Source organism: Vanacampus margaritifer, chromosome 19 (assembly GCF_051991255.1).
Source record: "Vanacampus margaritifer isolate UIUO_Vmar chromosome 19, RoL_Vmar_1.0, whole genome shotgun sequence".
Lineage (NCBI taxonomy): Eukaryota > Metazoa > Chordata > Actinopteri > Syngnathiformes > Syngnathidae > Vanacampus > Vanacampus margaritifer.
In genome coordinates, this window is record NC_135450.1 from 4,274,915 (window position 1) to 4,302,366 (window position 27,452).

Sequence of the window (27,452 nt, forward strand, 5' to 3'; positions counted from 1 at the left end):
TTAAATTTTCCAGTGCCATGAAACTCTACCTTTAAGGAACTCCTTGGAGACGACGCACACAGTCTTTCTGCTGCCCCAGATGGCATCTCTAATGTTGGAGAGGTGGTCCTCACCAGGCAGGAAGTCTCTGGCTTCGAAACAACAGTGTAGGATGTTGTCTTCAGAGAACTTGTTGTCCAGCTTTTTCAGTAAAGCGGCTTCCACCCACATGTAGTCCAAGTTGCTGAAGCACAAGTAGACGTCATACTGCGCGTCCTGCAAAGGAGTCGGTGCTTTGGGACCCTGGAGAACTCTACCGACAACTTTTTTGTAAGTAATATAAATCCATCCACGAAGACGACCATAAGCAATCCCACAAAGTATGGCGGTGAGAATAAGGAGGGCAGAGAAGATGAACAGTGCAAATTTAAGCTCTTGGACTGCTAGCTCGTCATCGACCTCGCATGTTTCCACGATCCGGGAGTAGTTAAGCAAAGGAAGGTCATGGTGATCGGCCGGAAACTCGCATCGGTAGTCCTCTGGACCGAAGAAGGTTACGTTGGTCTCATTCATCCACTTCAGGAAGGTCTCGAGATGACAGTCACAATGAAAACGATTCTCCGAAAGGCTCAGGAGGAGGAGGGAGTCAAAGGTCATTGGATCTGGGTTGGCCAAGAAGTTGTTGGAAAGGTCAAGTTTTCGAAGGCTGTTCGGAAAAATATTTGGCTCCAGATAGGTTAAGGCATTGGATGACAAGTCGATCTCATTGATAGCACTGAGACCGTCGAAAATGCCCTTTGGGAGACTCATGAGGGAGTTGAAGCTTAAATTTAGACCGATCAGATTGTTGAGATGATTAAACACATCAAGGCATGTGCCCTCAGCCCAAATCAACTGCAGAGAGCTGTCATGAAGATCCAGCACTTTTAAACTATGATTAAGAGGAATCGAGATGTTCTGATTGAGTGTGCACCACTTAATGAAATTACCACCGAAGAAGAAATTTTGCAGATGGTTAAAATAAGTTAAAATGAAATAAATGTCTTCAAGGTTGGTTAATCGATTATTTGTCACATCCACATGAATCGCATTGACGCTTAGTTGATCTATTTTGTATAGATCAACCAACCGATTATCACCCAGAAGAAGATATTCAAGGTCTGGCAATGATGCCGGAGAATCCAAGTTCCGCAGGGAGTTTCCTGTCATATATAATGCTCGTAATTTGGGAAGACCTTTAAAAGCTCGATATCCCAGCACACCAATGTTATTAAAAGACAAATCTAAAACTCTCAGCTCTGTCAGGTTGCTAAATGTATGTGAATATACTTCTCCTAGAATATTGAATGACAAGTTGAGCAATCTTAAATTTCCCTGCAGACCACTAAAGGCCTGGTCATTAATTTGATTGATTTTGTTTTGTGAGACATCAATGATTATCGCGTTGCTCAAAGGACGGAAAACAGCTCTCTGCAAGGCAAATATTCGGTTTTTCGACACATCAAAAATGCTTAAGGTGCTGTTTGCAAGACCTTCAAATGTGTGCCTGTCTGGATCTGGTAGGTTGTCATATGAGAAGCCTTTCCCCAAGTATCCAGAATATATGAGATGAGCAATGGGAGTGCCCTGAATTGCTTTGAGAAACCGTTGGGTTGTGGTCACATTGAACCCATTGGTTGATAGATCAAGGATATTGAAGGCCAATCCTCGAAACGGGTTTCCGCATCTTTTCCAATCGAAATCAATTGTGGCCATTTTGTACAAGTGATTGGAGTCTAAATTGAAGTATGTGAGGTACTTCCCTCTGAAACCAATGAGATCTTCTTCACATAATTGTTCAATCTGATTCAACTTGAGGTTTATCTCTGTCAAGTCTGAGAGGCTTTGAAAGAAAAGTCCAGGTTTGAGTCTTCGTAGTTTGTTACCAAAAAGATTAAGCATTTCTAAGGACAAGAGCGGCTCGAGGTAGTTGTGCGCCAATATGGAGTCTGTCAAATCGCAGTGGTCCAAGAAGAGGTATTTCAAACTGACCATCCCTGCAAATGCTCGCGGCTCCAGTTGAAGGCCAACATTGTTGCCCAGGACCAAGCGAATCAACTGTGTCTGCCTTAGGAACGCGTTGTTTCTTATGACGAGCGTCACAAGCTGATTCCCAAGATCCAACTCCAGCAGTTGCTCCAGATTTTGAAAGGATGTGCTGTTAATCTCAGAGATTCTGTTGATCTCCAAGTAGAGGTGGGTGATGTTTGGAGGCAGAGCAGGCACCCACTGGTGATTCTGTCCTTGACAAGCAGCTACAGGGCCATATATTTTACAAGATGGGTAACATGCGACTACCTGTAAAAAGAAAACGAACCATTCATTATACTGTACCAAAGTTGAAATCTTCCAGATTGTAATCATCGCTAAAATACACTAAATCCATAGTAAAGTCCTAAATATTGCAAGTAGTTGTATAGAAAATACCAGAGGTGGGCATTCCGTCAATAGCGATAGAAGATCCGTCAAGCCGCCAATGACGGTCTCCCATTTTGTTGACGATTAACGATTGACGGGAAACTTTGACGGATTGAGGATTAAAGGAACATTGTGTTATACTTAGCTACTTACATAGCTAATAATTCATTAATTAAAAAAAAAAATCCTATCACACAAACGTACATTTTTTTTTATATAATTGTAGGTCTAGTAATCACTAATTATATTACATAGGCGGTGGCGGTCCTTACAGGAAGCCGACATCTTCCTGCTACGGATACCGGAATGACAATTTTACAAACATAGTTAGTCCTGGTGGTGCTTGTAGCACTTGGGTTACGCTTACCTCCCACAGCTGTGGCCTACAGATGGTTGTTGCTGAGTCCCGTGATTCGGGCTCTCGCCCCTTATCTCCTTCTGCTTTGCTCTTGCTAGCCTTTCCATCTAGTTTTTGCTTGTCGCTCTTGTTAGCCGCTGCTTGTCACTTTCTGCTACTACTCGCCTACTTGATTTTTTTGTTTTGTTTTTAAAAAAAATTATTCTCCTGCTAGCCGTTCTTATTAGCCACTGTGGCCTATGGCTCATACTAATTCCTGCTAGCCGCTCTTGTTAGCTGCTCCGGCTAAATCCGGCAAGCTGGGTCTTTCGGCGTTACTCTCCGTTGTTCACAGCAGAGTGTGGTCTCTGAGTCACCGCAGTGCGCATGCACTTTGACTTCATTCTATGATATAGCGACATCTAGTGGTGAACTTTTACACATTGTCACTTTAAAGCTTGGTTCGGCTTGAAATATTGACTGACGATGACAGAATGGTGACCTGACTGTTGACAATTGACGAATGACAGATGCTCAAAATTATTTTACGTCCCCACCTCCAGTAAACACTTCTTGGCCATAAATATAAAACAATAAATTAAAAAACTGTGAATATGGTGGTAACTAAGCATTCATTGTTTTGCTATGTGATGAGACATTCTATTGTCACTGCGCAAATGTGAGATTAACTGTAATCATTGCCTGATTATAAAACACCGCCTATGTAAAAAAAAATGTTTTTGTATATTTTTAATTATTACTAGTGCTGTCAAGGGATTAATTTTTTGAAATTAATTAATCACACAATTTTCCATTTAATTATATATTTTTTCTACTTCAAAGCTTGTAGTTTTCAGATTACATTTATTCATTAGAAAACGTACCAAAATAATAGAATAACTATAATAAACTATCCACAAACGACCACTTTCATAATGCAATGGAGTTTGAACGTCTCGGCACTCGTACAGATCGGACTACAACCAAAAAATCGGAGTAAAAAATGCCTCGGAGTTTGAACTCATTTTCGGAGTCCGAAAACCCAGGCAAAGCAAGCTAAGCCGAACATACCTTGTAAACGGGTAGCCGAGTGAAGCCGAGCAAAGCTATATGCAAATATGCCCAATGTAAAATACACAAATTTAGCACTGAACTAAAGCAAGCATTAACATAGCATTTATCATCCACTGATGCCATCACACCACAACAAAAGAGGTGAGGTATTTTTTTATTGTTTAAATACTGTACAGGATGTCAATCAAATCAAAATTAAAATAGGAATATTCTGTTTTTGGAGCTTGAGAAGGGCTTAATTGCATTTACATTATTTCCTATGGGAAAAAAAAATTTCGGAGGTTGAACAATTCGGACTTTGAACACTTTACAGGAACGAATTATGTTCAAACTCCAAGGTACCGCTGTACTTAAAACTACACCCACACACAATTGGCAATGAGCGAAGGGTGTGACACTTACCGGCACATTCACCCCGATGGAGAGCAGCTGAAGAGCCAGGTTCCACATGTTGCGCTTCCTGCAGCTCATTATCCTGCTGGGGCACACATTGAAAGTGAGCTTTTCGTGCTATGGTCACAGCGGCTTTGTGATAAAGCGGCTACTGTCGAGCACAGTGCATGAGCTTGACAAATAAGAGAGGAGGAAGTTGTGCAAGACTGTTTGCCTTACATTGGTTCATGGTTCAGTGGAGCAGCTTGCCACTCATGAAAACCATCCATCTAATAAAATCAAAGTTCATTTAATCAGTTGATGTGTTTGGTATTGTCTGATAACCAACAAAAGGCCTCACTGTAATTACTCCTGTTCCTGCTGCCCCCACACAATTATGCCTCTGCTCTCTCTGTCAACATAATATGCTTCACTCTCTTATCGCATTGAATTCGATCAAATGAGACAAGCAAATCTAATCTCAACTTGAACATTTAGATTAAATTACTTTTGGAAAAGGCATCTGTAAAGCATGTATTTCCCAATTGTTTTTAATGTGTTTAATTTTTGGAGAGGTGCAGTATGAGCCAAATAAAAAACAAGTAATTGTTGGCCAATGGATACTTACACAAACAAAACTCTTTTACATACAAAAGTGAAATGTTTTTACACAATTCTGAAATGAATGTAAGAGCATTTCACTCATATGTATGAATGGGGGGAAAATTCAGTTGTGTGTCACTAGTGAGTGGAAGGGCTTCCGTTCATTGTGCCACTCTGTCAAAACACGCATTTTGCAATTTCCAACTGCACACATATCACTTTATGAAGTAGCAGATTTGCAAGAAAATAAATAAGGAGATAGTAATTGCCTTAGCAGAGATCAACCGTGTCTTGCTTAGTGTTAGTCAGCTGATAGGGAATCCGGAAGTGTTGTCGCTTTAGCTGCCGTGTATGACGAGTAAAGTATCAAGTATCCAAAGCATTTTTTTTTTTTTTTTTTTGTGCAGCGGTGGGCAAACTCTAGGGCGGGAGTCCTGCAGGTTTTGAATGTTTCCCTGCTCCAACGCAGATGATAGCAATCAACAGCATCGTTATTAGGCTTATGCAGAGCTTGCTTATGAGCTGATCATATATCAGCTGTGTTGGAGAAGGGAAACATCCAAAACCTGCAGGACTCCGGCCCTCGAGGACCGAGTTTGCCCACCCCTGCTCTAGATTCATGAAGCACTTGTGATATTGTTTTTACTCCTCTAGATGGTTCTCTTTGTTTCAAGATAAAGTATAGTGCAATGTAAAGTGATAAAATTTCCACTACATCTTTTAAACCAAGAGTGCCGTTTAGTGGAGTCCAAATATATCACGAGTGCACGATGAAGCTTAATTTGTCCATCAGTAATTAGCAGTCCTCAATCTTTTTCATGCGGACATATTTTGAGGGACCAGCATGGAATCAAATAAAAACAAGTGATTAAATGTATAATTTGCATTCTTGTGCCATAGATGTAGTTGTAATAGAGGGTAAACTGCCATTGTTACCAAGTGTTTTATTTTTTATTTTTGGCTCTGTCTCGAAGCCACAGGGACAGAAGAGAGACAGAAGCCCTCCTTGATAGCAAAGGCTGCCATGGTCTGTGTTTATATTGTTTACATTTGTTTTCTCTCATCTTGTTTTCTTATGGTTCTTGTCCAGTTCGTTAGGTCATTCGTTTCCACCTGCGCTCATCAACCCAGTCCCTTGTTATCTTCCAATCAGCTCTCTCAGCCACTCGTGTTGTCCAGGTGTTCCCCGTTGCCTCGTCAGTTTGCTTGTATTTAGGCCCCGTCCACACGGAAGCGAAAGCCGGCTTTGTTCCTCAAACAAAACTCGTACACACAGAAGCATTTCAAGACATGCGTGTGTCCAAAAGAAGACACTGAAGACGTTTAACAGCTGTAATATATATGCCAAGTCTGGAGTGGCGCTGTAGCGCAGCCACAGGGATTTAACGGAAAGTGTAGAAGAAGAATCAGCGAAGAAGACGAAAATTTCTTCCCCCTAACTTTATTGCAATCTACAGAACAAACATTGCTTTGCATGTGTTGAAACAACATGAAAAAGACGAACACAGGAGAAGTGACAATGGCGTACAACACCGCTTGTTGGACATGGGAATAAAGAAGCTAAATATTTTGTTGCAAAAGCGTTGACAGACTGCCGGTTCGTGCACAATCACGCGAGAATTGGCGCATACATCGTCATCGAGCTGCGACATTACGTCATCACTGGAGGAGTATCCTGCATATGGTGTACAGACGAATGGGGCTCCGGGTGGCGGAGTGGTTACCGTCACTTGCCTTCGGTGCAGGTTTCCGTGAGTTTGCTTCCCCGCTTGGGAGACCATATATATGTGTGTGAGTGCACCAAAAAAAAAAAAATGGTGTCCAGACGGATGCGTACGGGGTGCATTTTGAAATCTGTCAACTCTGGAGCCCGGTTTCAAGCTCCATAGCAGCGCCATCGTGTGGACGAATGGCCTAAATGGTAAGAAACTTGTGAGGATACATTGAAACTGGCTTTCGTGTGGACGGAGCCTCAGTTGCCTGGTTTATTTCTGTCTTTGTCAGTTCATAATGTTTGCTGCTGTCAGTCACATTTTGTCTCCTTTTCTATTTAGTTTATTTGCTTATTTAGTTTGGTACTTTGTATCTCATTTTTGGACATAAGTTGATCTAGTAATATTCCATTCCATGTGCCTTGTTTGACTTTTAAAATTTAATTATTTTGTTGTGGGAATAGTCCTCTCTTGCCTCACTGCATTTGGGTCCAATATTCACAAAGCGAATTCCAAAACGCAACACCGGAATGGGGAACAACCTCCAAGAAAAAGACAGAAAAAAACAAGATGCTTCTTCCTCTTAAGGGAAACAAGTGCAGGGCTCCCACTAAGTACAACAGCTAAATTCAACATAATGGTGAGTCATACATTGAATCATTTATTTCAGTCATAGTAAAACTCCATGATACATCATTGCCAGACTGCCTCCGTTATCAAAGTCATTCCTCTTTGGTGGCACCACACTATTGATTCACAGTAGGTGGGAGTGTCGGAATTCTGGCTGAGAGAATCCACTTGAAAGAAAAGCATGTAAGTCAATGTACCTAGAAAATTGGTTCTGCACAAATGGGAGAATATGGTCTTATGTAAGTTAACGGGGGGAATATTGCACAGTCTGTTTTTTCTCTTTCCTTTTTTTAAGGATTTGAAATCATTAGTTTGTCTTTTTTTTTAAGCACAAATTCATTTGTATTTTTTTTCTCTGAATACTTTTGCTACCTTTGGACATATTTGCAATCCAACATAGGTACTATAAAAAGAAAAATAATGTGGCACTGATAATTTTGTTGTTGTTTTTAAATGGTTTACTTAAACACATGAGAGATGACATTTAGTGCTACAGTTACACTCTCTACAATAGTCAAACCTGTGTTAAGGGAATATTAGGAGTTATTTTTTTTTTTACCTGTATTCAGCCACCACACTGTTGCAACTGTTATGGCCGAAAGATTTGTCCTTCAGCAGTTAAAACGTTTTTTAACAACCAAAAAAAAATCAAGTGAAGCTAGGAAGGCAGGAGAATTTCTGTGCAGGTGACGGAGGCAAAAGGCAGGAGGCAGCAGGAAGTAGAACTGGGGAAGACCAACAAATTAAATGAATCACTGAAGGTACATTTTGTGACGACACGGAATAACTAGGGAATGTCATTTTCTGGCAGAATTAAGAATCTGAGACAGACTTTTCTGGAGAATAAGCTATTCAAATCAGGTGTACACTGCTACAGCTCCATGAACACACCAACACTGCAGGAAGGGGGGACTCAAAACACAACAAAACCTGAATATGACAAAAACTGAAAAAAACAAAATCCAAGAAAATGCCAGATGGTAGCCAACTGTACAGTAAGTGTAGCAGACCTTATTTTAAATCCCCACAGTCAGGCTAGGAAACCTTCAAAGGCGCTCCAGCTGGTACGTTCCACAGTACTGCTTAACGTGCACTGACAAGAACCTGGAGAAGAGAGAAAATGTTGGGGCAGGTTGTGTTTGAGTAACTTAGCAAAACAGAATGGCTAGCCTGCTAGCTAACATCAGCTCTAGAGTCCATATCCTTTTCGGAGTAAAAAAAAAAAAAACAGCATGTTTATGCCAAAAACACTGAGAAAATGTGGCAGTCTATTGTATCAGTGTATTCATCTATGATGTAAATATTGACAAAAGCAGAAAAATTAATTCTAAAGTGTTTCGGACAGTAATATTATCTTCACGTACTTGGCCAAATACTTCAGGACTTGAATTGCGCTTTACAGTGCAGATGGACAATAACCCGAAGCATACTATGAAAGGGAGAGAAAAAATAATAATAAGTGCAAGTCAATCACCTGACTTAAACACCATTAAGCATGCATTTCACTTGAAAAATTACATGTGTGTCTGTCCCAATACTTATGGATTTAACTTTTTCATTTGTGATGTAATGGTGAAAAGGCTGATTTAAATTGACTGTAATAATTTATTTGTACTTTTGTACCTGCGTAAGTACATTCCTGAGTTTGTACTTTTTTATGCCACATTTTGTTTTTGGTTTTGCATTGTGTTTTGATCTGATTTAGTTTCACGTGATCTGGAACTGTGTCTTTTCTTATGTCCCAGTACTTTAATTAGCCTTTTTTTATTTTTTTTATTTTCGGGAATAGCTCCTGATGGACAAATGAAGCTTCATTGTTCAGCTTCACTTGTGATATTGTTTGGCTCCTCTAGATGACACTTTTGGTTTAAATATGCAGTGGAAATCAAGTTCCACTGAGTAATATTTATTTTTAAACCAAGACCACAATCTCGAGGAGTCCATCAAGTGTTTCATGAAGCTTAATTTTCCCATCACTAGACAGCTCCCCAAAAAATAGGGAGAATAATTTCGGGTGATGTAGTAAGATGAACCTAAAAGCACAATAACCATTCCATGTGAATTTAATTTAACCTTCTGTAAACCTTTGGATGCGGCTGTACAGCCAGTAAATGTTTCATTACTTTCTGCACAATTTGTTCGCCAACAGGGTTGAAATTCACAACAGGTGTTTGATCCAATAATTGTTTGGAGGTTGGTTTAATTGTGGGAATTCATATTATTATGCATACAGGACTTCATAGTAGTAGCCACAAATATTATTATTAAATTTATTACTACTACATTTTGACATGGATGTGTCTTCTGCGTTGCCACACATGCACAACAGTTGTACATGATTTATTGCATAATACATATGGCTAGTATTTACTAGCTTTGTAATAAATATTTGTAAATTGAGACGAAATCATGCTGTTTGATACATTGTAACATTTTGTGCGATTTTTCTTATATCAAAAATGTGTGGTTTGGAAACTGCACTCATCAGTTCGGTTTCAGTTGCAGTACACTCATTTTGCCACTTAGTGGCAGAATCGGCCTGAGAGAGTTTCGACCAGGACAACAAACTTTGTTTAGGATGTGTAATTTATTAACGTTTCAGGGCAAAAACAGTTTGTGTTTTATTTTGCTTCCGCTGCAAATGAAGCCACATTTAATGTTGCGCGGGGGGGGGGGGGGGGGGTTCTTGGGCTTCTCTGTGCACGTCTTGTGAGTTAGTAGTGTCCTCATTTGTTATGTTTTGTTTGCTTGCTCCCTTCAGTGCATATTTGCGGCCGTTGCTAAAACTAAAATGAGTCCCAATCATCGGCTCTACATTCACATGTCATGCCTTGCTTTCCAATGTCCTCCTTTCTTTCTTTGCATTACGCCTCACTGCCCATCCCTTGTAAACTGTGGGTCTCCCCTCCATCCGGGGCTTTATACGTGGCCTCTATCTCCACTTTCCCCCTTTTGTTCAGGATGTGCTGGGTCAAAAAGACCACCACCACAATAAAAAGGACACAGCACACTATTATAGCCACCAGCCCGCCTACTGTCACCGCCGAGGGCTGCTGTGTTGGAGCCACTTCGTATGGCGTCACCGTGGGAACGTTTGGAGTTGTTGCAGCCTCCCCCGAGGCCTCCGCCTCTTCATCCTCATCCTCGTTTCGGACGCAAAACACCTCATCAACCAAATTGAATCCTTTACGACAAGAGCAAACATAACCGCCGTAAGTGTTTTTGCAGCCGTGTTCACAGTAAGAGTCGGCGCATTCGTCCATGTCAATGCACACGGTGTGATCCTTCCTCTCCTCCGCGATGTAACCATCAGGACAGAAGCATTGGTACTTGTCGTTTGGGTCGCACTCCGCTATGCACTCCTCCTTTCCACAGTGCAGCTTACACTTGTTAGTATCCTGCGGGTCCACTCTATATCGGTCAAAGCAGGAGCATTTGTAACTCCCGGGCGTGTTTTCGCACTGGTGCTCACACGGGGCGGATGCGCATTCGTCCTGATCCACGCACAATCCTCCCGTCATCTTGAACCCGTGCTCGCATTCGCACTTGAAGCCACCCACTGTGTTGACGCACCGGAAGTTCTCGCCGGGGCACTGGCGCTCATCCGAGCAGTCGTTAAAGTCCACACAAGATCTCCCGTCGGGTGCCAGTTTGAAGCCGTGGTCGCACGCACACGAGTACGCGCCGTCGTCCGCCTCCAAACAGGCGAACTCGCACCCCAAATGCGCGCAGTGGTCCTCCGCGTCTACGTCACAAGTGATTTTATTCAAGGGGTTCACAGAGAAGCCGGGCGGGCACGAGCAAGAAGGTTGGTGGTCGTCATCCACGGCGCATCTGTGCTCGCAGCCTCCCTCTTCGATCTCGCAGCTCCACGGAGCTTGTAGCCAAGTTTCGGCGCACACTAGCTTGTTGTTGCTCAGCATCAGTGTGGCGATGCTTCCGGGCGGAAAGGAGAGCAGATGCTCTCCCCCGAAACCCAAGGGGGTGGTGTACATCAGGGTTTCCCCCTCGGCTTTGACATTTATTCTCTCGCACGAGTATGCGAAGTGGTACTCGCACAAGAAGCCGGCCACTCGCGCGTCACACGGCTCTTGAACCCACTGGAGTCCGTCCACATCGGATACTGTGACGCAGCGTGGAGAGGAGCAGCTGCTGTTGAAATCAGGAGCCCAGTCGTCAAAATCACTTTCATCGTCTTTAGTCAGCCACTCGTAGCCTTTAAGACGGGATGTTTCATCCGGGCATCCGCTTAAACGAAGCAAACCGATCCAGAATCGACCCGAAAAGTTATTCAACAGTTGAGAGAGTACATCACGTGACCCAGACGAACGCACTGTCATTAAATGCCCGTTTCGTTCTTTGCAATGATGCTGCGCGCTTGTCAAATCGCCGGATTGGCGGAACACGGCGAAACAGCTCCTCTCAAAGCAGAACCCACCGTCCGGGTCCGTCCCACCGAGTCTTCCCGCCAGCACAGCCAGCACAACAGCGAACAGCCTCGTGGCATCCTTCATATTTGAACACGAGCTTGCATTCAACGGGTCGTGCGTCCCTGCAGCCAAGACGCGAGTTTGTCGGGGAAAGTGCCTGGCTCGTATTTATAATCTCCCCATTGCATGTTGGCGAGCGAGCTGAGGAAGGAAGTGGCTTTTAAGCAGGCTTCTACGACGCTCACTGGTCCTCCAAGGAAACTTTCTCCTCTCAAAACGCCCTCAAAGAAGACCATGGCCGTAAATTACGCGCTGGGCCTTACGCACGCTAAACCACGCCCCTTAGTCGCATTTGCCCTACCCACTGAGTCGACTGCATCCAGCACCGTTATATGGAAATTTAAAAGCCTTTTGAGCATTTATTGTACATGCTTGATATTAAGATTAAGATCGATGCAGGCTAGTACTCTTTGTCCTCACACCTTAAAAAAAAAAAACTGTCTTAAAAGTAACGTTTCCCCCCCCTCCCCAATACTGCAACTTTGGCATAGTAGTAACAAGTAAGTATAGTTATGCTATTATATGAGGTTAAATTGTGCCTTGTCGACATCTGCATGCTAATACTGAAAAACAAAACCCTTGGTACTTTGTTTTTTAGCGTATAGGGGGGAAAGTATTTAAGTTGATAATGTTTGGTAACGGTACATCACTTGGACATGATTAAAATGTAGCAAACTAACGTAATTTCCCCTCTTCTCATAAAAAATAATATATATCAATTGACCACATTTTATTCTTGTGCAACCTACATTTGAATTAAATAAATACAAATATATTTTTTGTGTGTAGTGACATAAAAAAAAATTCTATATGCATCTATGTACAGTAATAGTGTGGACGTGTAGGCCTCTGTGCTGTTTCCTTTCTTTCTTTCTTTCTTTGTTTTGCTTCAAGGGAGATTATGTGATTTAAAAAAAAAACGGGAAAAAACTTTGAATTGAAAAACATTTGAAATACTTATCTTTTGTGACAACAGTCCTGGAACTTTTCTGACAAGTTGTAGAGTTTATTATATCATACTTATATATAAACTAGTAATGATGAACAGAATAATCACAACATTGTTAGTGTCATCATCAAACTTCTATGCTATGAACAAGTAATAATAATATTAATTAGACATAATATTTTACACAAACTTATTATGAACAAATTCATATACTATATACAGTGCAATCTACCTTTACAAAGATAACAATGCACAGTTTTGCCACTGCATCATAATGGTAGAAAAAAACTGTCATATTGCCAACCGAGATTTTAAAGTGATACTTGACTCGTTTAAAAAACCAAACCATTTTCAACAGTAAGAGGATAATATTTTGTCTATAATTGATGTGATAACTTCATTATTTTTCATAAACAATTAACACCTTTTGAAAACTAGTGTTGCCACTTCTTGTTGACTGACGATGACATCACTTGTGCTGATGGAATAGGTAACAAACCAATCATGGCTCAGTTAGCTGACCAAGCCCAGAAAAGTCTTCAGTCGACAGCAAGTGGAAAAATGGGTTTTTTAAAGTTATTAAATGTATATGAAATGTAATGAAGTTATCAAATTAAATCTAGACAAAATATAATTTTTTTACTGATAAAAATGGCTCAATGAGTCAAGTATCGCTTTAAAAATACATATCAGTAGCGGTGGGAATCTTTGACTGTCTCACGATTCGATTCTGATTTTTGGGTCTGCGATTTGATTCAGAATCGATTTTCGATTCAGAATGATTTTTTATTCAAAATGATTTGTTTGACAATAATTTCTGCTTAAATTAATAGACGTGCAAAGAATCGTCATGATCTACTCCAGTCTGACTCGCTAACGCTAAATAGCACGCTACTCGCGGCACTTTTATCACGCAAAACAACGGCTATTTATACAAAACGCTTCAGGAATGTATACAGAGAAGCATCTTAACATTACTCGCCGGCATATGCTCTTCTTACGCTGCAAAAAAACAACTTTTATTGACATAACTTGAGCGTGGCTTTTTCCTTCTACTCTCTAATGTGGCTACAACTTAAGAATGCGCGGAACCACACTGCCCCTAAGTGGCCAAATCGGGCACAACATGAACAGCGCTCCCAGTAAAGACACACACAAACAAGGGCAAGACAGTATAAAATAATTTAAATAAAATCAATTTTGGGACATTTAAAATCAATTCTGAATTGTACTAAATGAGAAACGTGATTTTTATGAGAATAGATTTTTTGGGGGGGCGGGGCACATCCCTACATATCAGTATGCAGTTCTATATCACCGCAAAGTACAACCACAATATGCATTTTCCTTACATTTAATTATCCAGTCAGTAATAGTACATTAATTAAACATTTGATTTAGAAAAAAGCCACATATGTGTTACACAGCTGCGTTATAATGACTTTAGGCATAGCAGCACAGTTTTACATTCAAGGTCTTTTTGTGTTCAGTAGTGTTCTGAATAAATGCACATTTCCATCGAGAATACAAACATATCAAGTTGAATCACTTCCGCAATCAAATGACATCCAAGCCAACTGTGAACATAGATTGACATTTTCAGAGAGGTATTAATTCATTTAACACTTAGTTATTGCAATTGTACTTTTCAGTGTTGCTAAGTGACCAGTAAGTGTATTATTATACACAGAAAACAGCATAAAACATCCACTCGATATTGTGTAGATCAAATACTGACCGCAGATGTACTTGAATCCTATTTTAGCTTAGTGTTCTTAAATAGACTGCTATGGTATTATTGTTGAGAAAAGTCACGATTAAACACAAGTTCGTTAAACATCAGCCAGTGTTTGGCTTCAAAACCATTAAAAACAAACAAACAGGATTGTGCATCAAAAAATTGTCAAATTGGGTTAAATATTTTGTATTTTGAATACTTTGGTAGAGATTTGAACTTGAGTGCCATTTTAGATTGATAAGGGTCTGGATCGATTTATTAATTATTTTTTTTTAAATGGAAGTCAACCCAAAAATGTTCTTTACAATAACAAATTCAATGCAGCCCCACTAATCTAAATTTAGTATTCAGATTAATATTGCATTGGTGGAATATGAATTTTTTGCCACTTTCTGTCGAGTCGACTGAAAATAACATCACAGCTGCTCAGGGCTCAGGTAACGACCAATCATGACTCAGCTGCAAATGTCACATGACCAAACTCCAAAAGCACGTGCGCAGTGATTGCTTACCTGAGCAACTGTGATGTCATTTTCAGTCAACAGCAAGAGTCAAAATGGCCGCCCCGTGTCAAGAATAAAAACGGGTGGATTTTGCTGCTAAATTCATATCCCACCAATGCAATATTAGTCAGAATACCATGTTTAGACTAGTGGGGGCACATACAACATATTGTAAAAATATTTTGAGTTGGCCTCCTCTTTAAGTACCTTAAATATTAAATAGATTAACTATTGAGGATTAACAGATACAATATGAGAAATGTAATCATTCGAAGGCAAATGACCCCGAAGAGAAACACATTCATTTCATTTAAAGGAACAGCAAAAACGTGTTTCAGTTTTATGAGAGAGCAAGAGAGAGAGAGAGAGAGAGAGAGAGAGAGAGAGTAGCGATGTACTTGGGTAATCATTTCTGTTTACAGTAGGTATAAAAAAGTATACACACCCCTGTTCAAATTAGGCGTCTATCCGTGCACGTTCCTGTTAAGTTCAACAGTATTGTGCTTAAAGTCTTTGCGAGTCGCATATAGACTGTCTGTCAAAAGATAATCGCTTGTACGTCTCTGTCGTGACTTGCTGCAGGTAGAAAATATCCATATCGGGCCCTTTGATGGAGGCAAGATCAAGACTGCCACAACGTTTGGTCAAGTTCCTGACCAGCAAGTAGAGCAGCACCAGGCAAAGCAGCAGGAAGACGGTAATGCCAAGTACGCTGCCCGCTTTGACGTAGGACGGCACGGCGGCTGGACGCGGCTGGGCCGCCGTGGGGAACACCGGGGTCCATTCGTCCTCCTCCGGGTGCACGCACATGTACTCATCAAACAACTTGTAGCCCTCATCGCAAGAACAAGCAAAACTCCCGAATTGGTTTTCACACGTGTGGTCACACTGCGTCAGAATCTCACACTCATTGATGTCGGTGCAGTAGGCGGTGTTGTTGCGGATGTCTTGGATGTAGCCGTCAGGGCAGAAACACTGATGCATGTCCTTCTCCTTCACATCAGGATTCGTGATGCAGTTAGCCGGGCAGTCCTGCTGGTCGCAGTACATCTCACACTTGGTCGGGTCACGGGGAGACACTCTGAACCCGTCGCGGCACGCGCACGCGTACACGCCGTCGCTTTTCACGCACTTCATGTGCTCACATTTGTCGCAGACGCTCACATCCACGCACTCGCCCGTCTCCTCCACGAAACCGTCTTTGCACCTGCACTCGTACTCACCGCGCGTGTTCACGCATTCCTCGCCCACTCCCGTGCAAGCATCCATGTGCTGGCATTCGTCCACGTCCGCGCAGCTTTTCCCGTCCTGGGCTAGCTTGTAGCCTACATGGCACTCGCACGTTTGAGTGGCGTTGTCACACAGGTGCGCGCAACGGGCGCACGGGTCATCGCTGCAGGAGAAGAGGTTAGCGTGGAGATATTCTCTCTCTGGGGGACACACGCACGAACCGGATGTGGAGTCGCATTTGTGCGCGCAGCCGCCATCCATCACCTCGCAGTTCCACGGAGCTTGCAACCAATTGGACTCGAAACACAAATGTTTAGTATCCGGATGCAAGGTGTCCGTATTCCACGCTAGCGCGAGCGTTCCACTAGGGAAGTGAAGTGAAGTAGCGTTCACCTCAAAGCCCATTGGTGCTGAGTATCTCACCAGGGCGTCTGCCGCTACGGAGATGGTCCTACAAGGGTCCACGACGGGGTACTGGCAAACGTACCCATCGAGTTCGTCGCCGCACGGTGTCACATGTAACGTCAGGTTGCCTCCCCGCAAATGCGTGCCCGATATGCAGTCTTGGGGGTCTGCGACCGTCTCAGAGCCGAACCAAAAACTCCCGCTGAGGCCGGCTAGTAAGCGTCTGCCCTCTTCCACTTTGAAGACCAACAAATCTCCAGTGAAATCTCGGCAGCTTTTCTGCGCTCCCTGGTAGTCGTTTGATTCCACAAAAAGCGCGTAACACACATTCCCGGCGCAATATCCGCGCAGAGAGAGCACGGTTTCCTGCAGCCCGCAAAGGAGAAGCGCACGCATAAGATAAGCGATCATGGTGACGATGCTGGAAGAGATTATGGAGATGGTGAAAAGGACGACAATTGGCTGTGTTCGACGATGCAAAGCTGCCGACGAGACTGGTAGCTCCACATTTTAGCGTCCATTTATAAAAGCATGTCGCTCTCTAGTTCGAGCAGCACAGGAAGGAAGTTCAGTTCTGGTGGGTCCGCTTGCTCAACCCTTCCCCCGCAGTTCTTAAGCCTTATCACAAACATACTCGCTCATTAACACGCACACACAAGCGCACGCGCACGCACAAACATACTTTCCCCATGAATGACGATGTTCTCATGAGAGGACAGTGACTTATCTTGTCACATCTCCTATTTGCCCAGAGGTGGCAAAAGTACTCACAATCTTCACATATAGGCCTACTTTAGTTCAAATAAATAAATAAAATAAATAAAAATGTTCAAGGTATTGACTCGTGACGTCAGCTTGTGGTGCATTTTATGATCTGGAACTATAAAATGGGAAATGAGAAGAATAGAAAATGTCATGAATTTTTAAGGGAAAATGCTATATTGGGGCATAAGTCTTTCTTTAAATTTATTTGTCATAGGCTTTTTTTTAGTTAAATTTTATGTAGCAAAGGACAGTAGCGTACAGTACTACATATAGGTATATAGTGACTACTCACAGAGAAGCATAATATATGTATTGGCGACAAAATTGAAATTATTCAAAGCCCATATGAGATGTGGGATGATGACATTTACTCTTATTTAATACAAAGCCCTGGGTAAAGTTGGGTAATTATTCTTCATTGATAAGTGTCCATTGTGGTGCCGGAGGAAAAGAGGTGCCGGAGGTGTATCACATTACAGTAATTTTGTGGAAGTACGTCACTCCAAAGCCAACCCCGCTGAACACACTCAACAGTCATTACCTCCATGGGGGAATTAAGTCAACAAGCACCACACCTTATTCTGTATTCATTTTCGGAAATGCAGTGACTTTAGTATAGTCGCCCTTGCCCCGTGATATGAGAATTTCAACGGCATCTGGTCTCTCGTTTTAACAACTGAATATCAGAGCTTACACACACCTTTTTTTTCAAATCCAGTCTTGGAGAAACATGCAGTCATTGTAGCACCTTTAATGCAGCTGTCAGGATAGGACTTATGACTAAGTGAGGCTGGCAGATATCAAAACATGGATGCGGAATTTAATATTTATTCGGATAAGATGACACTCAAGTATAAAACTAGGGACAAAAAATATATATATTTTGTCTCATTTGTAGAAATCCATAACACAATTCTGATACTCCGTTTGTAAAGCTGGATGGCTTTTTCTTTAGCCTTCAGGTTTAGCGATCCAGGATAGTCCATTTCAAGGCGAGGATCAAGTCAAGGTGGCTGTCGATCGTGCTGCGAAAACACTATGATTTTATACTGCTATACTTTTGTTTAAATCCTCTTCAAATAACAAATCTATAGTCACAAGTAATTACCAGTAATAAAGTAAGCCTCACAAACCCTGTTAGCATCAGCCGGAATCCAGGCTTTGAGCGTGAAGTTATACTTTCCTGATCGCTCGCAGCCATTTCTTTATTTTTTTGTGGCTCCTTTCGTACAACTGATGGCACAACAAGAATGAATCGTCTGCCTCTCTTAATCCTCCTCCAAATGTACAAAACCATCAAACTACAAGCTGTTTCTTGCCACACAATTCCCGTGATGCAACGAGCGAAACATAAATAATGACGTCACACAGGATCCTACTATTGGTATCGGACCTCATACCAACTTTGATAGCAACTTGGTAAACTGTACTTACATTGTGAAATGCTATCAAAAAATATGAATTAGTGCGAACACATGAAGAAATACATCTTACCTGTAGACACAACTCAATTACCACAAATACAACTTGCAGTCGACAATATCAAGCAATTCTCCTGACAGGGATCATGGATGTGGAATATCTTGCCTCTCCGAACCTATTGCAGTCGTGGCTCCATGTGATAAGCATGCACTCTCCGCCATATAACACCCCAATATCACAATCAATCAAGATTTCAATCGCAATAGATATTACCTTCTTCTCGTTACATCTTTTTTTTTACATCGTGTCATAACCAATATGGAGGTTGGGAAAAGTAATGAATCTAATTTGACAAAGGGATGAATACAAAGTATCAATACCTGAAAAATTATACCTGAAAAAAGCTACTTACAGTACAGTAACAAAAATCAAAAAGCTGAATGCTTCAGCATTCCCACAATTATATATATATATATATATATATATATACCGCTATATTTAGTCTATATGTAGCATTTAACATAGATATAATATGTGAGATTCACCGATTTTAGAAGGCAATATGTGCCTTTATCATGGCTTATCTTGATTTGATGAGTATTTTTTTTTTCATTATGTCATAGACAAATTAAATATGTTTAACTATAATGTGCTTGTATACAAGTATCATATAGACAAATAGTTGTAGTTACTAACCTCGTGCCATGAAGTCAGTTTCAAACTGATCTATCTATACATGGAGTTTATTTTAAAGGGGATATGTGTATGTAAAGTTGACTTTTTAACTGCTTGCTTACAAATTGTTGGGTTTCTTGAGTGCCTGCCCACAAAAACCCAGTAAATCCTTTTGTTAGCTGCCTATTTCCAAACAAGATTTCAGATTTTTGAATTGCAACTACGCATATATTGTCAAGTACTGTATTTATTTTAGGTGATACTTGGTATATAAAAAGTTGGAAAACCACTTGATAAACTGCTTCAAGAATATGATTGAATATTGAATTTACGGTAAGGATCATGGACTCGCATCCGGAGGTAACAATAATAGCCATGGAAGTAGCTACTGATTTTTGCATTGTCGTTCTAAATTTGTCATCATTGTTCACCTTTTCGGCATCACCTTCCATCTCAAGAGCATCGCCTTTCTCAAGTAACTAAATCTGAAAGAGGAAATAACACAAGCAGAATGGACTCACTTCCTCCCGTTAAAGGTTATAGAAAGACAACCAAATTATGTAAAGCAGTTTGCTCAATCTTCAGTGATGTAGTGTATGGTCAGTTGGGAGTATAGGAATGTGAGCAACCTTTTTTTTTCCAAACCCCCTCCCTTGTGATAAATAATGAGTCTCATTCGGAAATAATTATCTTAATAAAGCTGACGTGAAATCAAACACCCAAGCTTGGAACGTGAGAATGATTGCGTCCGTCCATGACACATAGGCTAAAATTCTATTTCGATGCCTCCCTCATAAAATAAGGTGTGGTGGGATGCAAAGGGGTGGAGGGGATGTGAGCCAGCCATGCAGGGAAGAGATTTCTTTGTTCACTCGGTGCAAACAAAATAACCACTTGAATGTTTTTATTGAAATGCTGAGCGCTAGATAGAGGGTTGCTAGGTGGCCCGGTGGCTCCGTCTAATCTCGGCTGGAACCCAGCCTGGCGACACAAACCCAGGCCGCTTGGTCTTAGTAAATATTTGGACTGATGTCTATCCGCAATGCCCACGCTGAGTTAATCCAGTTCCAGGCGTGTCTGGCGATCGGTTCGCCCACACCAAAAATGGTCGCTTAAACGTGTTTTTACAGTGATTCATGTGTCCTTTTGGATAAGTTTTGTGTTAGCTGTTTATATGGCAACAAACTGTTCACTAGTTCTGTGCAAGTGACACAGGTTTGATTCTCTTTACAATTTGAATGTGAGTATATGGAATGTTGCCAATATGATTGAGTGGTGGCCAGTCTGTCTGCCTTTCGCCTGAACTCAACTTTGATAGGCCCGACCGTATAACAAAGTAGCTGGTTTCAACAGAAAAATGTTGAAATTGCATTTTGAGACTTAAATAACTGTGATGTAGTGTGTTTTTTGTTTTTTACATGTGAGTAATTGTTATTCAAACACGTTTGTTTTATAGCTGTAGCTCCAATGATGTATTCAGTTACTAGTTTAAAAGTATGAAAAACATGTGGCAGCTTTTATAAAAAAATAAAATAAAAATAAAAATCTCAGTTATTATTCTGACCTAAGCAGTTCTTTTTTACTTTTTCTTTGTAGTATAAGTTTTCTGACATTTTTCAAAACACATCAAAAATGGAAACTGGAGGGAGCTAGTGAATTGCCAAATGCTAGCACGTTGCGACAAAGCTACTTGGCTACTAGTTCTCTGAAGGGCGAGCAGAAAAATAAGCAAAGACGACATAGAATGACAATGGACACTTTTTTTCACTGGACCCAATTATGTTATGTTGACTTCACTGAACATTATAGTTAGCATGTGCCCGTTTCAGAAGCTAACACTGATAACGTGCTTAGCTAATGCTAATCGGTACTAATGTCACGTGAGGGTTCGTTGGTGGTTAAAGGAACACTTTTTATAAGATGAAAAAGCAGGATGGAGACAGATTTCTTCTGGAACAACGATGTTTACTCATCACACACGCAGCTGCGGCAACAACACTTCCTGACAACTGATCAGCTGACAAACACTAACCAATCAGGAGCTAACAAACTTTAAGTAAATGCAAGTAAATGAGAACAACAGATTCAACATGTCAATTTAGCTACCTGTATATAATAAAAATAAATTAAAAAATGTATACAGTACATGTGCAAATAATTTTAGAAACATAAATGTATAAGTAAATATATATTTTAACAAATTAACTTAAAACGTACTCATTTTTAACCTTACATTAACACTGCAGCTCTACTTACTTTCTGGCTTTGACATATAGGCCTAATAGTATGTCTGTATCGAATTTTGAATGTCACTTGGATACTTTGGATCTTCAATTGGCCTAACAAAAAATAATTAAATGAAATTAGCTGTCCCGAACCTACTTTTAGGTCATGACCCACTAGTGAGACTACATAGACAAACCTATCCAGACACACTTCTAATTGAAATTAATGAATCAATCTGGAGTGGGTTTAGATTGTTTAAATCCTGCTGACTGATGAACTAGACAGAAATAGTGAGTCAACAGATCACATCACATTATGATTTATTTATTTTTCTTCATTACATAACTTGACTTGTTAAAGAGGTCTAGGAAGTAATAAATTCATTAACAATGTGTTTGCTTTTGCTCCTGAAATGAAGAGTTTGAGAGAAATTACCTGAAAGTAGGAATATATATTTAAAATGGAACTTGGTTAATAAACTCAAGTTAATTTCTATTACGATGACATGGGAGTCAGTGATAACCAGGACCCCAGCCAGCATGTTTTTTTTTTTTTAAATTGCATTTTCTCATGTTAAAAAAATTCCAATCATATTAATGAGATATACAATACCTTTTAAATTGGCCATCGTCAGTCTTATTATTGTCCTTATTACTTAAATATTCACAGGTTACAGTGTTAAGGTTAGTACAGCAGGCTCTCTCCAACAAAAACAAAAGTGTGCATGTCTGAAGCGGCTGGCATGAATGCGATGTTTCCTTAACCTTCAACTCGCAGTTCCACCGTCATTAATTCTATGCCATAGATTGCAAAGGGTGTCGGAGATGTTGCAGGAGAGGAAATGGAAGGCGTTGTCCATGTCCTGAATGTGGATCAAAGCGTACACACTCACACATGAACGCACACAGGCGCGCGCGCGCACACACACATGCACACACAGAGGAACATTTGAAAATAGGCATGACACACAGTTTGCGTGTGTCCATGGACAGTACACACTTGACACGTGACAGGCTGCCCATTCACAGCTAAACCAGTGATGAGTTAAGGGGCAGGGGTCTGCAACATGCGGCTCTAGGGCCACATGTGTTTTTTTCATTCATATGTTGTGGCTCTCTGTGATCTTGTACTGTAAAAAAAATGTCTGTAGAATTAAGAGTGAATTTCTGTAAAATTGTGACGTAAAAAAATTTAAATATAAAAACAATGAAGAAATGTGTAATTTCCATTACGGTAATATGTTATAAAACACAATTGTTGATTTGACAGTAATAAAATGTTAAAAAGATCTTTTTTTGAAAATTCACAAATTAGTGTAATTTAAACACAGATAAACTGTAAAACAAAATGACATCATAGCAGTGTTAGAATAACACTTTTTGTCAATAGGTTCTTTGGTACATTTTGTTTATGCCAAAAGAAACATGCATTTTACAAATTCATATGACAGATAAGAATATATAGGTGTACAGAAAATCATGTGAATATAAAGGTCAAACCAAATGTATCGTAAAAAACTATATGATATACTGTAGACCTAACTCATTCAGTCCCAGCCATTTTCACTTAATCACCCCCTTGCTTTTTGACTGATTTTAAAAGGTCCACAGAATATTCTGTTCTATTGATATAAAAACATGGAACCTACCAAAAGAAGGATTAGAGTCTCTTCTTTCATCAGAAGAAAAAACAAGTATACTTGTATCTGTTTCTGTTAGCAGCATTTAGCATTGGAATATAGCTAAGTTTCATTATTATTCACAAACCTGTTGAAAACAAGCTTGTTGCAACATGAGCTGGCTGATCTCTTATACTCTGCTGGCCGTTTTTTGTAACTACCATTGCTTTAAGCGACTTCTTCATGTCAGAAGCTGTATCAGAGCCTTTTGTATGCTCTAGAATTAAAAAAAACAACAACAACAAAAACAACAACCAAAAAACATATAAATATGTTTTTGGGAGTGAAGGACAAAGTATTAAAAACATATTTATACGTTTTTTTTGTTTCAATGAGTTTTAAAGCCCCGAAGAGAGGCGCGCTCCCCTTGGTCCATGGAGCTCTGCCAACGGCCAGCAACAAGCCCCGAAAAGAGGCGCGCTCCGCCTGGTCCATGGAGCTCCGCTTTTAATATATCAGTACACTTTAAAGGTGCATTGTGCCGTTTAAAAAGGTAATAATAAAGGATAACTCAACAGGAAGTCAGACTCTTGCTCTACTCCTCACCAAGATTTGAACTGGGCGCTCAAAGGGGGTGTTGCCTGGAGGATCGTTGGGTTGCGAATGGGGAGAGGGTTGGGCATGGTCTGGCTGTGATTGACAACAGCAACTCACTAAGTAGCCGTTTAAGGAGTCGTGTACGAGAATGAGCCGGTGGGTGGCGGGGGCGACGACGTCACGCGGAACAAGTGACGTAGTACGTATCGTTTAGTTTAATGAGAGGACAAACAAGCACATTTTATAAATATCAAAGAGTTTATAAATACCAAGAACATGCTGCTTTTATATTATTTTGTTCTGTAAAATGTACATGCAGATTTTGTTTATTGTATGTATTTATTTATTGCATTGAATCCCAGTAAAATTTAGAAGCAGTTGCTGTTTATTGTACATTAAATACCAGTAAAATGTACAAGTTCTATAAAATTATTTACATTTGAACGGTATTTTTTACAGAATTTCTCCGGCAACCACAGCTGCCAGTTTTTTCCCATTAAAACAACAGAATTTTTTTTCTTTAACAGTGTAGAAAATAAACAAATATTTACTTGTTTAATTACTTTACTTTTCAGTATGTAATTCTAAATGAGAAGATTATAGTGCTTTTGTAACAAAATCAAACAAATCAAAATATGCGTCACAAACGCCGATGCGACACCTGGCGCAACCGTTTTTTAGCTTTTCAACCCCTGTCAGCAAACCATGGCTAAATCTATGAAAAGATAAGTGTCCAAATAAAACAGAACATGTACTGTTACGCCTACAGCAAAAATCACATTAACCATGTAAAATAAATGTTCTATTTATTTATCGTTTTGAAAATATTTGATGTTTTTATGTGAAAAATTCATTTTTGAATTGACGTAGTCAGTTGACCTCTCATGGGATGAGAATGTTGACATAATTAAGGACAACGCTCTAATATGCTCTGCTTGTTTAACCTGACGCCTTGTGATATCACTTAAGAGTCCTGAAGGGCCACTTCCTGCTATTGAGTGCTGCATAGGTACCTTTCTGGCCCCTGCGACTCACAACAGGACATGATTTACGCTGTGAATATTTATCTGAGGGTCTCAGATGGCGAAACTAAATATCCTCACGCCGAGTACGCCAGAGCTCAGGAACGGTTGAGGAGAAAACAGATAAATCCTGTTCAGAGTTGCAAAACCATAACACCCTTGTGGATTGATGTTTTGGACAAATCCCGGAATTTTTGTGCTGAGCGATCAGAATAGGTTTCCTTTTTTTTTTTTTTTGCTTTAGCGCTGCTCTTGAAAACATTTTGGTTTGTAAATTGACTCATTGACGGAATCAATATCAATCCAAATCCATTATGATTTGTATTTGAACGGAATAGTGAGGAACTGTTAAAGTAAATGCTCATTTGGTTTCCTGTTTAACCCTTTCACGGATAGTGGTTACTACACTGGACAGCTATTAAAACATTGTTGTCTTCTATATAAATGAATCTTTTTGCCACTGTTGGCCATTAGCCACTCCAGTGGACACTAGTGCAGTCTCGACTGCCCCACTGGCCACACTGCCATCCAAGATGGCCGACAGAAGTTCAGATGTGGCGTGCAGGGAAGGAATAAGTGTCTATTCCTTCTATTCCAAGAGGCCCTTACAAGTAAAAAAATATATATTGGGACATCAAGCAACAACTAAGGAGTAATATAATTGTTAAATATCCAAGTATTGATTTCGTAATTTGAGGAAATTGTCATTGATCATTTGTGATTGATTGAGTCCACTAAATTGGACTTTGGACATCGTTAGCTGTATTGTGACTACAACTTAGTGTTGCTGTAACTTTGTTGCTTTTGAAAATACTTGATCTGCAGTATTTTTTATTTATTTATTTTTTGCTTTGAATCATGGAATTTTTATTAGAGCAGTATTTTATGGATTTTAGTCCTCATATGAGAGCAAGGATCTTGGTCCAATCCTTATATTTTGTAGTGATCAGGTGCAGAACATGCGAGCAAAACCTACAGGATAGTCAACCTTATACCATCTGACTCAAGTGGGGATGATGACAGCAGCAGTGATGATGAATGGTTGCCAGAAAAAAGAAAATTACTATATGTTGAATGTAAAAGTTCATTTTTGTTTGGGTAAATGTTTTTCCAATACATGTGGTAGTTTTGAAATATGTTAAACATATGTGAACGCAATGCTAAAAATCAAACATTTTCTATACTGTTTACATTTTGTTGTTGTTGTTATTAGTTATTTTCTTACAAACATATTTCATCAGTTGCTCAAATGCACATTATCCACCCTAGTGGACATGTCATCAACTGCTTGATAAATGTATGTTTAAAAAAAATTTAAGGTGATTTTTTTTTCATGCCTTAAGAGTAATAAAAACAGTTGAGGAAAATATCCTGATGTAGGATATCATAATTTGTGCATGAAATAATCGAAGCAAGTGAAGAAATTTGCATTTGTAATCATTAGAAGAAAAAATGAGTACTTGGTAAATGTTAATGTTGTGCTTTCATGTGATTTTCTGACACACAAAGCCAACCCTGAACATGCGCTGCTGGAATTTGACAAATTCTCTCTTCATGCCAATTGCAGGAATTTGCTGGATTGAAGTGTCCCTGTCTCCCATAAAAGCAGTTTATTCAGCCTGTGTGTTTTGGCTGTGCGAGTCAAGGGATTATGTTTTCCGCTCTCGAGCCTCCCTTGACAGGAAATAAGAACGAGATGATACAGTTTATTGTCTGTTTTGATTCATCGTTGGTAAACAGCGAGGAGGCATGCAGACATAAGGAACAACACAATGTGGATTTATTGGCACATGGCACCATTCACTCCATTTCCTACCATTGTGTTTTGGATCAGAAAGGAGCAAAGTAAGCAGGTAATGAACACTGTCTGAAATTCTCTGTGCCACACAAGACAACACATCACTGACTTAAAAAAAAAAGTTATTAACTTTACAGACACTGTTTTAAAAAACATGACTAAGGTGACCCAGCCTGGACTGCATGATTGGATAGTGGAATGGAACGATAGCCAATTAGGAAGCAACCTGAATATCAGTCATACAGAGGAGGAGCAACTTTTTGTGCAGTGGGTTTATATAACGTGTATCCCAAATCATTCACTTGATAGTGAAAACAAATGCTTAAGATTAAAAAAAAAAAAAAGGTATACTTACACCTTCTTCTTCCTTGGGGCGGCATGGCTCAGTGGTAAAGTGGTCATCTCCCATCTGAGAGGTTGTGGGTTCAAACCTCACCCCTGGTGACTATGTTGAAGTGTCCTTGAGCAAGACACTGAATCCTGATTTGCTCCCAGTGGACCACTGATGTGTGAATTTGAGGCTAAAGCGCTTTGGACACCACATGGTGTAATTAAAAGCGCTATATAAAAAGCAGTCTTTTTACCATTTAACACTCTGGCCTGGCCTTTATTGCCATTTGTGACATAAACCAGGGTGAGCGAAGTAAATCTGTGCGCAGGCGAGTTAGACTGGGTATTGGTAATTTTGCAGATGAGCCTAACTAAAAGAGGGAGGTCTGTGCCACTGTGGGTGTGAACACAGCCAACTTCAATCAAGCCGTTCCTCTTATTTCCTTTAATTGCGACACAATAGTCTGACACTCTTGAGATGCGGGGGCGCAGACAACCGAAGTTTTCCAAAGAAGAAATT

The 27,452-nt window shown here is 40.3% G+C and overlaps 3 protein-coding genes across 3 annotated transcripts in view; all 3 read right to left on the reverse strand.

The window, feature by feature from the left end:
* The window catches only part of tlr5b (toll-like receptor 5b), a 7,217-nt gene extending 2,826 nt beyond the window's left edge, over positions 1-4,391 (reverse strand). The window contains exons 1-2 of the mRNA XM_077552343.1: positions 4,250-4,391; positions 30-2,316 (exon numbers count right to left, since the gene is read on the reverse strand). Of these exons, the coding sequence (XP_077408469.1) occupies positions 30-2,316; positions 4,250-4,318 (2,356 nt within the window). The 5' untranslated portion in view covers positions 4,319-4,391. The remainder of the gene's footprint in view (positions 1-29; positions 2,317-4,249) is intronic.
* A 5,280-nt stretch (positions 4,392-9,671) lies between these two features.
* On the reverse strand, positions 9,672-11,850 carry LOC144039466 (thrombomodulin-like). The gene has a single exon (XM_077552826.1). The coding sequence runs from the start codon at positions 11,676-11,678 to the stop codon at positions 10,029-10,031; it is 1,650 nt and encodes a 549-aa protein (XP_077408952.1). The 5' UTR covers positions 11,679-11,850; the 3' UTR covers positions 9,672-10,028.
* Positions 11,851-13,941: 2,091 nt separating this feature from the next.
* LOC144039029 (thrombomodulin-like) lies at positions 13,942-17,076 on the reverse strand. Its single transcript, XM_077551907.1, has one exon. It carries the CDS (start codon positions 16,888-16,890, stop codon positions 15,349-15,351), a length of 1,542 nt encoding a protein of 513 aa, XP_077408033.1. The 5' UTR covers positions 16,891-17,076; the 3' UTR covers positions 13,942-15,348.
* Between the last annotated feature and the right edge of the window lie 10,376 nt (positions 17,077-27,452).

Bases quoted from the DNA above. Each gene is read 5' to 3' on its own strand.
- LOC144039466 (XM_077552826.1), bottom strand. From the start codon at position 11,678: ATGAAGGATGCCACGAGGCTGTTCGCTGTTGTGCTGGCTGTGCTGGCG.
- LOC144039029 (XM_077551907.1), bottom strand. From the start codon at position 16,890: ATGATCGCTTATCTTATGCGTGCGCTTCTCCTTTGCGGGCTGCAGGAA.